Raw genomic sequence first — 16,628 nt, 5'->3', positions numbered from 1 at the left:
TGGATTTACCACCTCCACCTATATTGTATTTAAGAGTCAGTGTGCCAGTAACCCTGAGGTCCAGTTTCTAGTACAATTTTTTGGAATCCTTGGGAATCTTTGGCTGCTCTCAGTCTCATAGGTACATCCTATGGCCTCAATTGGTCATTTTTGAGATGTAGAAACTTAGTTTGGTACGCCTGGTGAATGCCATAGTTGGTGATAAACCTGTGTCCTACCATCTATCATTGAAGAACCCTGAGGCAAGTTGGGTCCATAACTCGCCATAGCACTGAGCTTTAGCTGACTAGTTACCAATTACCCTGTCTCTCATAACATATTGGACTTGACAATGAGATATTCACCATCTTAAAAGATTTACCATGGCGTTTACTTCCGTAAGACCCTTGAGTTTTGGATGGTGGCGTTTAGGTGAATGGATCTTACTATTTTGTTTCTGCTCGATCCTTGGCAGCTGTGACTTCAGGCTACATTGTGCTCCTCTTACCTGGTACTCCTGCAAACTGAGTTTGTTGATAAGTGAAATAGGAAACCCAGTGACTCCCAAAGTTATAGATGTAGGGAGCCTTACACATGAGTCATCTGTCTCTAAGATAATGAGCAGTGGGGTAATGACACTTAATGCTTTTAGCCTAATGCCAGTAAAAATAAATTGTGATTATGGTGGCACTGGTAGTGAAAGTAATTATTTAAATACCCATAAATGCTAATGACCCACCTAATGCTATGTCTGTGGTTTTCAATTTATATATTTAACTTGACAGGGCCAAGCCCAGGAGTGCCTCTTGGAGAAGTCGATGCTGGACAATCGGAAGAACTTCCTAGTGGCTAGGATCAGTGCCCAGGTGAGCGTATTCCCTCTGAAAACCATGTGTCTCGTTAAGGGTATCTTAATGCTGTGTCCACTATCTCCTTGTAAGTTCATAACCTGTGGATAGGTTAAATAAACAGAACTCACCTTCAAAGTATAAATAACTCTATTAAAAGCCTTCTTTCACTTAAACTAGGTATTACAACCCATGTATTAAACAAGCATTGGCAAAGCCAAAAGCTTGTGCCTTTGGACCTTTTGGCTTTGCCAGTACCTTTTAACCATTGTGTTCAGCATTCTCCTATTCTGTGCAGCATGGCTAAAAAAGAGAAAAAAGCCTATTGCGTCATTTTGGAGGCATGCTACTAAGCATGCACATGCTTAAATAATGATGCAGCAGATTTTCTTTTTCTTTTTATTTGCCGATCCAGTTTGGATCAGCAGATAAAAAGAAAAAAGTGCTTGAAGGGGAGTCAACAGGACAGGGGGGGACAGGAAACGCCATAGGAGACTGGTGGAAGCTGAAGCAACATTAGTAGCAGGACTCAACACAGAGGGTGTGGGTGGGGGGGGGTGCAACACAGGGAGGAGGGATGAGGGGCAAGCAACATGGAAAGCATGAGGGGGTGCCAATGAGGGAGAGCACCATGGAGGGCATGGGAAAAAAAACGCAAAAGGACGCTTAGAGGGTAGAAACACATCAGAGTGGGGGTGTGCACATGTGTGAGCACACCACAGAGGAGGGCTTCTGAGAGCACCGCAAGAGGCAAAGAGAAACACACAGTTGAAAAAAGTGCGTGAACAAAAAGGAAAACGTAGCACCAGAACAAAGGAACAATTTAAGGACACAATGTGTCCATGCTCCAAGGAACGGACATACTTGGAAAAAGGTAGGAAAGCTCACACAAGCTAACAAAGAACAAGCAAGCAAATGAGTGACAATGAAACCAACGGTAAGCAGTGGGTGGGATTTAAGACCACTGTTTGATAACAAGTCTTGCAACATATGCATCGCAAGCGCTATCTAGTAGACAAGACTTTAAAAAAATTGAAAATTGGAAGATACATATAGGCAGCTAACCATTAGCAAGCAATTGAATAGTTAGTTTAAGGGATCCAGGTTTCTACCAGAGTCTCGAAACAGTGTTAGCCGCTACTGATCTGCATGTATGACAACTCAAGAGTGAGAGCCAAGACTGTAGTGATGGGTGAAGGAGTGCACCTAACTCCTAGTTGCTACTCTGCAATCCCTTCAGAGTAAGCATTTTTAAGAGACAGCATTGGACGATTTACTCCAGTAGAGATTAGCAGCTACTCCACATGAGTCCTTTGACTTTTGGTATCAAGTGGATGCATTACACTATCCGCTTGGCTATGGATGTTTGGAAAGAGCATCATGTTCTAAAGGCCCCATAATTTTCAAAGAGCTATATAGTCTTTCTCTTTGATCTTGTCAAAAACACTCTCTTCAGACTGAGAATTTAAAAGAATTGTTTCCCGGAGGGAAACTGTTGAAATAATATGATTGTTCTAAAAACATTGTAAAGAAGAGAATGATGAAATCTAGAGGAGTTCTTCTAGAAGTCTTCAAAGAGTAAAAGAACACAGTGATAGTCAGGGCTTGGATTTAAAATTCTAAATGATATAATGACCTCTAAGAGGTTAACTTCTAAGATGGGTATTAGAATTTTGAGTAACATGTAGACAGTTTGACTTTTTGATTGCGGAGAACCTATATTTTAGAAGGGAATGTTTGGAGTGGTCCTATTTATGAGGTGGCCTGTTCTTGTTGGACGTGATGTTTGAATGAAGGGCCATATTGTATCCAGAGAACCTAGTCCTAGAACGTTGAATTTTCAGTTGGTGTGTCCAGAGGCCTAGTGTCACCTGGAAGTGACCTCAAAGAAGCGTCTTGCCCATGTCAGTAACTAGCACCCTGTATTAAATTCAGAGTACATTGAGATGTTCTCTGTGTGTGCTGACAATTCTGTAGACTGTTGGAAGCAGCATCGAATAAATTGTTGCGTTATGGGATCATGATGTTGAGATTCTTAATGCCAGCATGTATCTTGACATTTGCAAGTAGCCTGTAAGACACAAGATGTGTTTCTTTAATAGCAGCAGTAATACCAGTGAAATTCTGAGGCGTCCCCGGGGTGCTTCTGATTGAGGCAGCCAGTGCTGTTGTTTCCTGCTTCTCTTCCACGACCTTTATTCCACCTTGCAATGCTGTTCCCAGTTTATTTTTCTGGTTACTAGGCCATGCACTCCTGTTTGGATTATGACGACACTGGTGGTTCCTGGACATGCTGTGTCCTAGGAACTGTTCTATGAAAGTAGGAGAGTTAGTGTTTTGAATTGCCACTTGTGGCTTGGGAGGTAGCAGAGAAGTAAAAGGCATAGATTTGTCACCAGGGTGTGAGTGAATTAGTATGTCTAGGCGAGTAAAGAGAGCTTTTGCATTGGCATTAGTGTTTTCCTTAGGATCTCTCTTCTGTGTATTTTGCCCCACCTTCGGTACCGACTGTGCCGGCCACTGTGCTTTGCTTCTTTTACAAAGCATCAAGCATTTTTTATGAATTTTCAGAACATTTATTATTATTTTTCTCAAATGCAGTCTCACAACATGCTAATTCACACCATACAACTGTTATGAAGGCTTCTGCTGGTCAAATGTCGGCATATTCCATGGCCTTTTGTATATGAGTACTGTACAGCGTGGGTTCGATCCCTGGTTTCATATCTTGCCCACCGTTGTATGTCCATGAATAAACTAAATTGTGCATAATATTCTGTGTGGTCTGTAATCTTTAGTTTTCTAAAGCTCATTTCATATTGGGTCCCATGCTTCCAATAACTGTGGGTGTCTCAGTTGTACATTGAACTACCTCAATGGTGTACAACTGCTTCAGTCCACTTTCGAGATTCCTGCAACCAGACATTTGTCAGGTGGTAATAACGACCTCTATTAAGAAGCTGTACAAATTTCACTAACCATGCCTAATCAGCAAACTTGTTTTCACATTTTTTTTATTTGGGTTTTGCCATCAGACTTAATAGACATGCTTGGATCACAGCGTGTAGTCTTTTACCTCTCTGCTTGGTTTTCATGTCTGTCACTTACTGACATTAGGGTGGGATTAGGGTCCTAGACCATGTGGAAGAACCCAACATTGTCACTTACATCTGGAACACATATACATGACCACTGTGTATATTTTTCTAAGTTTCTTTAAGGTTATAGCTGTGTAGTGTAGAAAGTTAAAAGGAATCTGTTTGATTTGGGTGGTCTGGGATAGCCTAGCAGTAAAGATCATTACCACTAGCACAGGTGTCTGTCCAGTTTGAGAGCAGTTGAACATCTTAACTAGGGACCAAAATAAATAATCCCCTCTTACCCCCTTCCCGGAACAACTGCTCCAAGTTACTTGGATCAATAAGAATAATAAGCCTTCCATCACCAGTGGTAAATAACTCAAGTTCCCAACAGTGTCGCTGGCCTTTGCCGCATTGTGAAATAATAGCTACCCAGTTTGGAGCCCTCCAAAATGGTCAGTGCTTGCAGCCTTTTAGGGCAACTGAGTTCTTTATAGTCAGCGCTAAATAAATCTAGCAGGCGGCCTCAATGTTTGGAGAACTCTGTTTTTTGGCATATGTGGTGGTAGATACAGATGCTCTGCATACGCCTGCCATCTAGTGTTGGGTCCAGAGTGGTGCAAGTTGTTTTTCTTCAAAGACGTGTTTGGAGGCACAAGACCGAATGACTGTTCCACTCTGATATTGGGCATTGACTCCTTTGTTAGATTGTTTTCTCTCTGCCGTCTGGTTCGGACTCCATTTGGTTTTCAGTCTCTTTTCATTCCTGCGGTATTGTATTAGATTGCGTTTCTCATATCTCATTGCTCTCTCTGCTTTAGTCTGTTCGGGCTTCGACCAACCGCCCTTCAGGACACCAGCTCCCATCTCCGGCTTACCTTCCATGTCGCTCCAGCATCGACAGGTGTGGTTCCCTGATGGAACGCATTCCTTTCCGCTTCTGTCCTTGGTGCTATGCTAAGTTCCTGCACACTGAACAACACCTCGTGTTCAACCTTTGCCTCTCTCCAGACCATCGTGAGGCCGACTGCGATGCCTGCAAGTGTTTTTGTGTAAAAAAAATAATAATAAAAAAATACAAAAATACCCTTTGTGATCGACTGGCTTGTCAGCTAAAAATGCCTTTGAAGGTGCTGGACTACACCCCAGACCTCTTCGGAGAAGAGCTCAGTCAAGAGGTGCAGGAGGAGGAAGCCGTTTCCGATCCAAAACTGCTCCGAGTAGGATGTGGAGTTCAACATCGAGAGGCAAGAACCTTTCTGTGCCTAGCGGGTGAGCATTGTGGCCCCTGATCTCCCACAGAAATCCTCCTAAAAGACACTACAGCTTTCTATGGCGGTCTCTGGTCCTCCACTGCCATCCAGCCATGGTAAGTACCGAAAATCTGCTTTTGCTGTCCTGCCTCCTGGCTCAGCATTGAAAATGGCTGCTAGGGTTAAGGCCACAATATCGGCTTTGACCTCAACAGCCTCAGACTGAGAGAGCGTTTCGGTGCCGATCTGAACCTCAGGACCGATCTGACAACTGTCAGCTTAGACCTTGGCACCGACCAAGTTTATGAAGCACAAAAATTTGATTCTGAAGTCTTCGTAACCAAATACTTCGGAAGCCAGGGAGTCAGGCCAGTCCTCCACCAGCCCTTTTCCGGTCGAACCATTTCGGGAAAAAATTGAACCTAGACAGCACAAACTCCAGATTCAAGTAGACATAGGTCGAATTATATCTACATCTTCCTCTCCTGTGCTCCCAAAGAGGGAACTATCTTTTCAGGAGGCCCTGGACATTCCTGTCATTCCAAAGAGGAGGGCAAAGGACAAAGCTACTAGCCCACTACGCTGGCCTTCTCCAACATAACCTCCTTTACTGCCTTCATCACCGCCACCTCCTTCCCCTCCCCAATCTCCACCTCAATCACCCATACAGGTGGATGACACACCTCAGGGGTCATTACAGTCTTACACTGGTGGTTTAGGGGCTCCTCCTGATGCTGCAGACCCATGGGATGCTTACAACCCTGATCCCATTGCACCAAATGATCCTGATCTTTATCCTGCTCGCCCATCACCTCCAGAGGATACTACTTCCGATCAGCAGGTAGTTTGTTAGGGCAGCTGCATTCCACCACGTAGATCTGCACTAAAGACCAAGACTTTTTATTTGACACACTTTCCTCCATGAATTGGGACACCCAGTACCTTTCCATGCTCTCGGGCATGCTTTGACATGTGAAGGATATACTTAAGGAATCTGAGCGTTACAGGGTGATCACATCACGGGCGGGCAAAAAGTATACCGCGGTCCTTCTGACCCACTTTATATCAGGGCACAGGTACCACCCGATTAAGTAGTGGCCACCACTGCCCATAAATTGGCTAACAGCCAAGCCACTGGGGACTAGCCTCTCCCAGAAAGAGTAAAATAATTGATATTGATAATTGGTGCTCCAGGCTTTAAGCAGGTGGTCTTTGTTTCTCTGGGTGATATCCCCTCACCCAGTAGAGAGACTAGCAGGCCTTGGCCTGCAGTTCTGGTCACTGGCAGAAGTCTTCCTGAGCGTCTCCATCTCACAAGCCCATTTGGCTGCTTGGTAGAAGACAGTTTTTGTTGTCTGAACCTCTCCCTTTCTTGTAGTCCATTTACAGACAACAAATATGATTTAGGGTCTGTCTTTGAAGTTTTATGTTTTTGGTTCTACTTCTTTTGAAGTACATGCTTCTCCTAATTTCTTGTTGAAAAAACGTCTCTCACAGCAGGAGTCATCCTGAAGCTGATAGTCTCACAAAACAGGCCATGAGAGTGGTGAGTTCACACTTTGATGTCAGCCACAGTGATATGTGGTTAATAATCTTGGGCTCCCAGTCCCACTCTTTATAATTACCATATCAGCCTCATCTCTTTCCTACGATGTGTCTATGCCCATTCCTTGTGACCTCTCTGAATCATATAGCTTAGCCTGGAGACAAAAAGTAATTGGTGGAAGGACAAAGATGGTGAACTGGCATGTGTTAGAACCCCTTTCAGAGGGCCAGTGACACCAAGTTTCTAGTTACTGGACCCAGCCGTGTGGGTTAAGGCCTTTTACTCTTGATGTCCTGGGGTCTGTCCTACTATGGATCCTGAGCAACTGGGCCAAGTATAGGTGAACGAGCAGCCTAAGGCGCACTCAGGCGTGGATGGGGTGCTGTGTATACAGGTTAGTGAACACAGCTCATAACTCATTCATGCAGCAGAAATAAATCGATGTACAGCCAAATACTTACTTTTGTGACAAAAATATTATATTTCTAACTCTACTCATTCAGTGGAAAGTTACAGCATTCACACAAATTGGTCCTCTTGTTTCATTGGCAAATCCCTGTCCAACTCGTTCCTCAAAATGTGACTGGGGTTATTCCCCATTCACTGGTGGCCCATCCAGGGAATGCGCAGTAATGGTCCTTAACTCAAGAACCCACTTGGACTCTTTGCTTACAGTCAAAAGCATCTTAGCGCTGCAGCACTTTTAGCAGTGAGTCCCACAGGACCTGGTAGGCCCCTAATAAGTCTTATCTGCTCTGGCAGAGGGGAAACAGTCAGCATTTTGAAGTTTGATCCGTCCCCAGGCACTCGGGATAGCTCCGGTAAGTTGGATGAACATGAACTTCATGGCAGGACTCAGCAAGCACAGGCTCTCTCCATAGCCTCAGTGGTTGTGCTACAGCAGTGATCAGGAGTGTTTCTGCACTCCCAAAGAGGGAGAGTGTGATCCCAATTCTCTTAATCTTGATCCCACTGATGTTCTCACAGCATCCTCACTTGATCCACTGGGTCTGGCAGTTAGTTTTGGTTGCTCCTAGTCAACTATAGGTCACAGCTGCTCACAGTTCAGGGGCTCCTGCCCAAACTACATGGCACAGTTTTTCCCGGCAGCCCATTCTGGCAGACAGGGCTGCCGCACCACTGCCACTCAAGGCTACAGCTCTTACCGCACAGCAGTCCTTACCAGTGGCCTCTTCTGGTGTGCAGAGTCGCTGTTGCTGTGTCACACATGCTTCCACGCTGAACCCAAGGCAGACTTGTCCTTGAGGCTCTGCCTGACTCATGGGGCTGCCTCTGTGGTCATCATAGGCTTCTGCACTTACTGCACATGCTTCTGCACTTACTGCACATGCTTCTGCACTTACTGCACATGCTTCTGCACTTACTGCACAGCAATCCTTTTACACAACTAGCTTTAGCACAGCCCTCTCCTGGCATATGAGGGTCGCCAACTCAGTTCTGTGCATAGGCAATGGCCCAGTCATTTCAGCAGCAGTCTTTTGACACCGCACACCGGGAGTCCACTTGACAGTGCTCCCCACTGATCCTTGCTCCCTCAAATGCTCACAGGGCACACTGGTCTTGGCAAGCAGGCACTGGTGTTCCAGAGCTTGTGGTCTTGATTTCTTTGGGTGATGCTCCCTTACCCAGCAGGTAGACTAATAGGTTTTGGCCCCCAGGCCTGGTCACAGGCAGAAGTCTTGCAGAGTTGGCTCTCCAAAAAGCCTGTCCGGTTTCTTGGCAGATGACCATTTTTGGGGTCTTGACCTACCCTTTTTATAGTCCATTTCCGAACTCCAAATGTGATTTAGGGTCTGTGTCTTTGATATTTTATGTTGACGTTCTGCTTCTTTTGAAGTACATACTTCTCCTCTCCTTCTGAAAGAGCTGTCTGTCGCCGTAGGAGAGACTCTGAAGCCAATAGTTCTACAACATATGCCATTGGAGTGACAAGTGATCACACCTGGATGTCAGCCGCAATACGATGTGCATCTAGAGGTTAATCTCGGGCTTCCATTGCCACTCTTTGATTACTTTATCAGCCTCATCTTATTCCTGAGATGTCCAGCATCGTTACCTCCATGTATTGTACCACCACAGGCACATATATACTCAGCACACATATTCACTGTGCTTGGTGCTGCAGCCTTTCTGTACTGTGCCACTTGCAGGCACACCTACACTCAGCACATACTGTCATCATGCGCTTCTTGCACAACACTGCACCCTCCATGTTTTGTACTCTTTGCAGGTACACATGCACCCAGTACATGCACTCACCATGCATGCACTTCTCAGCACCACTCTGTCCCTGTATTGTACCCTTCCCAGGCACAATGCAGTGTCACAACTCCTGCACTGCACAGCACTACACATCTAACTCACTTAGGCCAAGGGTGGGTTAAGTACCAAGCAGCAGAACTTTAAAAAGTGAGTGAGCCTGTAATCCCATTTCAGTGACAGATTAAAAAGCGTCTGGTCACTCCTACTGATCTCTACACAGCATGATGCCACCACTGCTCTTGTGCTGTTTAACTTTTGTTGAAAGCAATAACCTTCCACCACTATGAGGGTCGTGCTTTCGGCACAATTAAATTAAGACCATTTTTTCTTGTATTTATTAGTTAGTGTATGAAAAATGTATGTATAAATTGATGAACTTGCCCTCAAGAAGGTGGTGTGAACCAAATGAAAAACCACCGAAACGCCGCTTCATCAGTTTTCAGTCATATGAGAAATATATTTTTAATGGGATTGTTTTATTATAAAGGATAAGATAAAAGCATTTTTTATGTTAAAATATTGCAAAGTATTATACATTGAAGATATTTTTGTTGTATGTTTATTAAATTTTTTGAATAACATAAAAATAAAAAGATAAGAAATAACAAGAAAAACAATGTGTAGAGTATGGCCTTCAATAGCAATGCTTAGAGTATAGTGACATTGGAGAATGGTCAATATCCCTTTATTTTTTCATTTTGTGTGTGTGTATATATATATATATATATACAGGGAGTGCAGAATTATTAGGCAAGTTGTATTTTTGAGGATTAATTTTATTATTGAACAAAAACCATGTTCTCAATGAACCCAAAAAACTCATTAATATCAAAGCTGAATATTTTTGGAAGTAGTTTTTAGTTTGTTTTTAGTTTTAGCTATGTTAGGGGGATATCTGTGTGTGCAGGTGACTATTACTGTGCATAATTATTAGGCAACTTAACAAAAAAAAATATATACCCATTTCAATTATTTATTATTACCAGTGAAACCAATATAACATCTCAACATTCACAAATATACATTTCTGACATTCAAAAACAAAACAAAAACAAATCAGTGACCAATATAGCCACCTTTCTTTGCAAGGACACTCAAAAGCCTGCCATCCATGGATTCTGTCAGTGTTTTGATCTGTTCACCATCAACATTGCGTTCAGCAGCAACCACAGCCTCCCAGACACTGTTCAGAGAGGTGTACTGTTTTCCCTCCTTGTAAATCTCACATTTGATGATGGACCACAGGTTCTCAATGGGGTTCAGATCAGGTGAACAAGGAGGCCATGTCATTAGATTTCCTTCTTTTATACCCTTTCTTGCCAGCCACGCTGTGGAGTACTTGGACGCGTGTGATGGAGCATTGTCCTGCATGAAAATCATGTTTTTCTTGAAGGATGCAGACTTCTTCCTGTACCACTGCTTGAAGAAGGTGTCTTCCAGGAACTGGCAGTAGGACTGGGAGTTGAGCTTGACTCTATCCTCAACCCGAAAAGGCCCCACAAGCTCATCTTTGATGATACCAGCCCAAACCAGTACTCCACCTCCACCTTGCTGGCGTCTGAGTCGGACTGGAGCTCTCTGCCCTTTACCAATCCAGCCACGGGCCCATCCATCTGGCCCATCAAGACTCACTCTCATTTCATCAGTCCATAAAACCTTATAAAAATCAGTCTTGAGATATTTCTTGGCCCAGTCTTGACGTTTCAGCTTGTGTGTCTTGTTCAGTGGTGGTCGTCTTTCAGCCTTTCTTACCTTGGCCATGTCTCTGAGTATTGCACACCTTGTGCTTTTGGGCACTCCAGTGATGTTGCAGCTCTGAAATATGGCCAAACTGGTGGCAAGTGGCATCGTGGCAGCTGCACGCTTGACTTTTCTCAGTTCATGGGCAGTTATTTTGCGCCTTGGTTTTTCCACACGCTTCTTGCGACCCTGTTGACTATTTTGAATGAAACGCTTGATTGTTCGATGATCACGCTTCAGAAGCTTTGCAATTTTAAGAGTGCTGCATCCCTCTGCAAGATATCTCACTATTTTTGACTTTTCTGAGCCTGTCAAGTCCTTCTTTTGACCCATTTTGCCAAAGGAAAGGAAGTTGCCTAATAATTATGCACACCTGATATAGGGTGTTGATGTCATTAGACCACACCCCTTCTCATTACAGAGATGCACATCACCTAATATGCTTAATTGGTAGTAGGCTTTCGAGCCTATACAGCTTGGAGTAAGACAACATGCATAAAGAGGATGATGTGGTCAAAATACTCATTTGCCTAATAATTCTGCACTCCCTGTATATATATATATATATATATATATATATATATATATGTTCGATGGCATGTGTAGCTGCAGATACACATGCTGTGCACAGTCCGCCATCTGGTGTTGGGCTCGGAGTGTTACAAGTTGTTTTTCTTCCAAGAAGTCTTTTCGAGTCACGAGACCGAGGGACTCCTCCCACTTCGATTCCATTGCGCATGGGCGTCGACTCCATCTTAGATTGTTTTTTTTCCGCCATCGGGTTCGGACGTGTTCCTTTTCGCTCCGTGTTTCGGGTCGGAAAGTTAGTTAGAATCTCGGAACAAAACGTCGGTATTGTTTGCGTTCGGTATCGGGTTAGTTAGAACAAATCGACACCGAATTTTGAAGAGCTCCGGTGGCCCTTCGGGGTTTTTTCGATCCCCCGTCGGGGCCTGGTCGGCCCGGCCACGTGCGACTTCAAGGCTGATGGAACGGACCCCATTCCGCTTCTGCCCAAAATGCCATAACAAGTATCCGTATATGGATCAGCATCTGGTCTGTAACTTCTGCTTCTCCCCCGAGCACAAGGAGGATACTTGTGAAGCCTGTCGAGCGTTTCGGTCGAGGAAGACGCTGAGAGACCGAAGAGCCAGGAGACTACAAATGGCGTCCACGCCAACAGGTCAAGAACGTTTCGAGGAGGAAGAAGAAGCTTTCTCCGTCCACGAGTCGGATTCGGAAGAACTCGACGCCGAAGAAACACACAAAACCGTGAGTAAGACGTCGAAAATCAAGACTCACGAGAAGTCCACAAAAGCCCAGGGGACGCCACCGCCAACAGGCCATGGCTTAACCCGAAAACTAGGTGACCGATCCAAGGCACCGAAAAAGGGCATGCTGGTGTCGAAGTCATCCGACTCCGGTCGAGATACCGCCACACAGCAACCTCGGACCCGAGACAGCGGCTCCGAGAAACTTCGGCACAGAGACAGCGGCACCGAAGAATTTCGGCACCGAGACACCACACCGAAACCAAAGAAGGTTTCTTCGGAGCCTAAAAAGACTTCAGAAAAGGTTTCGGTTCCGAAACATCCAGCCTCGGAGCCGAAAACTAGTTCCTATACAGAGGAACAAGGATTAACCTCCCAATTACATAGATTGGTAGAGGAGCTTCAAGCTGTAGAACCAGACTACACGCAAAGAAGGCTTCATATTCATGAGGACACAGGGAAGATAACCACTCTTCCCCCAATCAAAATAAAAAGGAAACTTGCCTTTCAACAAAAGGACAAGCAACCACAGGCAAAGGTGGCAAGGAAAACAACCCCACCACCGTCTCCACCACCATCAATACATGCATCACCAGCAACAACTCCACCACTGATGCACTCACCAGCTCATACTACAATGAGTCAGGATGATCCCGATGCATGGGACCTTTACGATGCTCCAGTGTCTGACAACAGCCCAGACTCATATCCTACAAATCCGTCACCACCTGAGGACAGTACATCCTACACACAGGTGGTCGCAAGGGCAGCCGAATTTCACAACGTCACCTTACATTCTGAACCAATTGAGGATGACTTTCTGTTTAACACCCTATCCTCCACCCATAGCCAGTACCAAAGTCTTCCCATGCTCCCAGGAATGCTAAGACATTCAAAACAAATATTTCAGGATCCAGTTAAAGGCAGAGCCATAACTCCAAGGGTGGAGAAAAAGTACAAGCCACCGCCAACAGATCCAATCTATATTACAACACAGCTAACACCAGACTCAGTAGTTGTCGGGGCAGCTCGTAAGAGAGCCAACTCTCATACCTCGGAAGACGCACCACCTCCAGACAAGGAGAGCCGCAAATTTGATGCTACGGGAAAAAGGGTTGCAGCACATGCAGCAAATCAATGGCGTATTGCCAACTCACAAGCACTTTTGGCAAGATACGACAGAGCTCATTGGGATGAAATGCAACATTTCATCGAACACTTACCCAAGGAGTTCCAAAAAAGAGCGCAACAGGTGGTGGAAGAGGGACAAAGTATCTCAAATAATCAGATATGGTCTTCCATGGATGCAGCAGATACAGCTGCAAGGACAATAAACACTGCAATCACGATACGAAGGCACGCATGGCTGCGCACTTCAGGGTTCAAGCCAGAAATCCAACAAGCTGTGCTCAATATGCCATTTAATGAACAGCAATTGTTTGGGCCGGAGGTCGACACTGCCATTGAGAAACTCAAAAAAGACACCGATACAGCCAAAGCCATGGGCGCACTCTACTCCCCGCAGAGCAGAGGCACATTTCGAAAAACACCTTTTAGGGGAGGGTTTCGAGGTCAACCCACAGAAACCACAACCTCACAAACAAGGCCTACTTACCAGGGTCAATATCAGAGGGGAGGTTTTCGGGGGCAATATAAGGGGGGCCAACTTCCAAGAAATCGAGAAATTCCAAGGCCCCAAAACTCCTCAAAATAAACAGTGACTCACAAGTCACACAACCCCATCACATAACACCTGTGGGGGGGAAGACTAAGCCAATTTTACCAACTTTGGGAGGAAATAACAACAGACACTTGGGTCTTAGCAATTATCCAGCATGGTTATTGCATAACATTTCTCCAATTCCCTCCAAACGTCCCACCGAAAACACACAATATGTCAAAACAACATATAGATCTTCTAGGACTAGAAATTCAAGCATTGCTACAAAAGGATGCAATAGAATTAGTACCAAATCTACAAAAAAAACACAGGAGTTTACTCACTGTACTTTTTAATACCCAAAAAGGACAAAACTCTGAGACCAATACTAGATCTCAGAACACTAAATACCTACATCAAATCAGACCACTTTCACATGGTCACGTTACAAGACGTAATCCCACTGCTCAAACAGCAAGACTACATGACAACATTAGACCTAAAAGATGCGTATTTCCATATACCAATACATCCTTCACACAGGAAATACCTAAGGTTCGTATTCCAAGGAATACATTACCAATTCAAAGTGTTGCCATTCGGAATAACAACTGCGCCAAGAGTTTTTACAAAATGCCTGGCAGTAGTAGCTGCACATATCAGAAGGCAGCAAATACATGTGTTCCCGTACTTAGACGACTGGTTAATCAAAACCAACACGCTAAGACAGTGTTCACAGCACACAAAATATGTCATACAGACCCTTCACAGGCTAGGTTTCTCCATCAACTACGCGAAGTCACACCTTTTGCCGTGTCAAACACAGCAATACTTAGGAGCGACAATCAACACAGCAAAAGGGATTGCCACTCCAAGTCCACAAAGAATTCAAACATTTCACAAGGTAATACAGGCCATGTATCCAACACAAAAGATACAAGTCAAAATGGTAATGAAACTCCTAGGCATGATGTCTTCAGGCATAGCCATTGTCCCAAATGCAAGATTGCACATGCGGCCCTTACAACAGTGCCTAGCATCACAATGGTCACAAGCACAGGGTCAACTTCTAGATCTGGTGTTGATAGACCGCCAAACATACATCTCGCTTCTATGGTGGAACAGTACAAATTTAAACCGAGGGTGGCCTTTCCAAGACCCAGTGCCACAATACGTCATAACAACGGATGCTTCCTTGACAGGGTGGGGAGCACACCTCAATCAACACAGCATCCAAGGACAATGGGACATACATCAGAGGCAGTTTCACATAAATCACTTAGAACTGTTAGCAGTATTTCTAGCGCTAAAAGCATTTCAACCCATAATAACCCAAAAATACATTCTTGTCAAAACAGACAACATGACAACAATGTATTATCTAAACAAACAAGGAGGGACACACTTGACACAGTTGTGCCTCCTAACACAAAAAATATGGCATTGGGCGATTCACAACCACATTCGCCTAATAGCACAATTTATTCCAGGGATTCAGAACCAGTTGGCAGACAATCTCTCTCGAGATCACCAACAAACCCACGAATGGGAAATTCACCCCCAAATACTAAACAAGTACTTTCAAATTTGGGGAACACCTCAAATAGATCTATTTGCAACAAAGGAAAACTCAAAATGCCAAAACTTCGCATCCAGGTACCCACAAGATCAATCCAAAGGCAATGCTCTATGGATGAACTGGTCAGGGATATTTGCGTACGCTTTTCCCCCTCTCCCTCCCCTTCCATATCTAGTAAACAAGTTGAGTCAAAACAAACTCAAACTCATACTAATAGCACCAACATGGGCAAGGCAACCTTGGTACACAGCACTACTAGACCTTTCAGTAATACCTCATGTCAAACTACCCAGCAAACCAGATCTGTTAACACAACACAACACAAACAACAGATCAGACATCCAAATCCTGCATCTTTGAATCTAGCAATTTGGCTCCTGAAATCCTAGAATTCGGACACTTAGACCTTACACAAGAATGTATGGAGGTCATAAGACAAGCTAGGAAACCTACCACTAGACACTGCTATGCAAATAAGTGGAAAAGATTTGTGTATTACTGCCATAATAATCAAATTCAGCCATTACACGCATCTCCAAAAGATATAGTAAGTTATTTACTACATTTGCAAAAATCAAATCTAGCTTTCTCTTCCATAAAGATACATCTCACCGCAATATCAGCTTACCTGCAAATTACTCATTCAACTTCACTATTTAGAATACCAGTCATTAAAGCGTTTATGGAAGGCCTAAAGAGAATTATACCACCAAGAACACCACCTGTTCCTTTATGGAACCTCAACATTGTCTTAACAAGACTCATGGGTCCACCTTTCGAGCCCATGCATTCTTGTGAAATGCAGTACTTAATGTGGAAAGTTGTATTTTTAATTGCCATCACATCTCTAAGAAGAGTGAGTGAGATTCAAGCATTTACCATACAAGAACCATTTATTCAAATACATAAAAATAAAGTAGTTCTAAGGACAAACCCAAAATTTTTACCAAAGGTTATCTCACCGTTCCACTTAAATCAAACAGTAGAATTACCAGTGTTCTTCCCACAGCCAGATTCTGTAGCTGAAAGAGCACTACATACATTAGACATCAAAAGAGCACTAATGTACTACATTGACAGAACAAAACTAATTAGAAAAACAAAACAACTATTTATTGCCTTTCAAAAACCTCATACAGGAAATCCAATTTCAAAACAAGGCATTGCTAGGTGGATAGTTAAGTGTATTCAAACCTGCTATCTTAAAGCAAAGAGAGAGCTGCCTATTACACCAAAGGCACACTCAACCAGAAAGAAAGGTGCTACCATGGCCTTTCTAGGAAATATTCCGATGAACGAAATATGTAAGGCAGCAACATGGTCTACGCCTCATACATTTACCAAGCACTACTGTGTAGATGTGTTAACTGCACAACAAGCCACAGTAGG

At 44.0% G+C, this 16,628-nt stretch overlaps 1 protein-coding gene across 3 annotated transcripts in view; it reads left to right on the top strand.

The window, feature by feature from the left end:
- Positions 1 to 16,628, top strand: part of PTPN23 (protein tyrosine phosphatase non-receptor type 23) — a 582,812-nt gene that overhangs the window by 152,125 nt on the left and 414,059 nt on the right. For all 3 annotated transcript variants that reach the window (XM_069210890.1, XM_069210891.1, XM_069210892.1), the window contains one exon: positions 765 to 845. In XM_069210890.1, coding sequence (XP_069066991.1) covers positions 765 to 845 — 81 coding nt within the window. The remainder of the gene's footprint in view (positions 1 to 764; positions 846 to 16,628) is intronic.

Source organism: Pleurodeles waltl, chromosome 10 (assembly GCF_031143425.1).
Source record: "Pleurodeles waltl isolate 20211129_DDA chromosome 10, aPleWal1.hap1.20221129, whole genome shotgun sequence".
Lineage (NCBI taxonomy): Eukaryota > Metazoa > Chordata > Amphibia > Caudata > Salamandridae > Pleurodeles > Pleurodeles waltl.
This window is presented reverse-complemented; position numbering and strand designations above follow the sequence as displayed.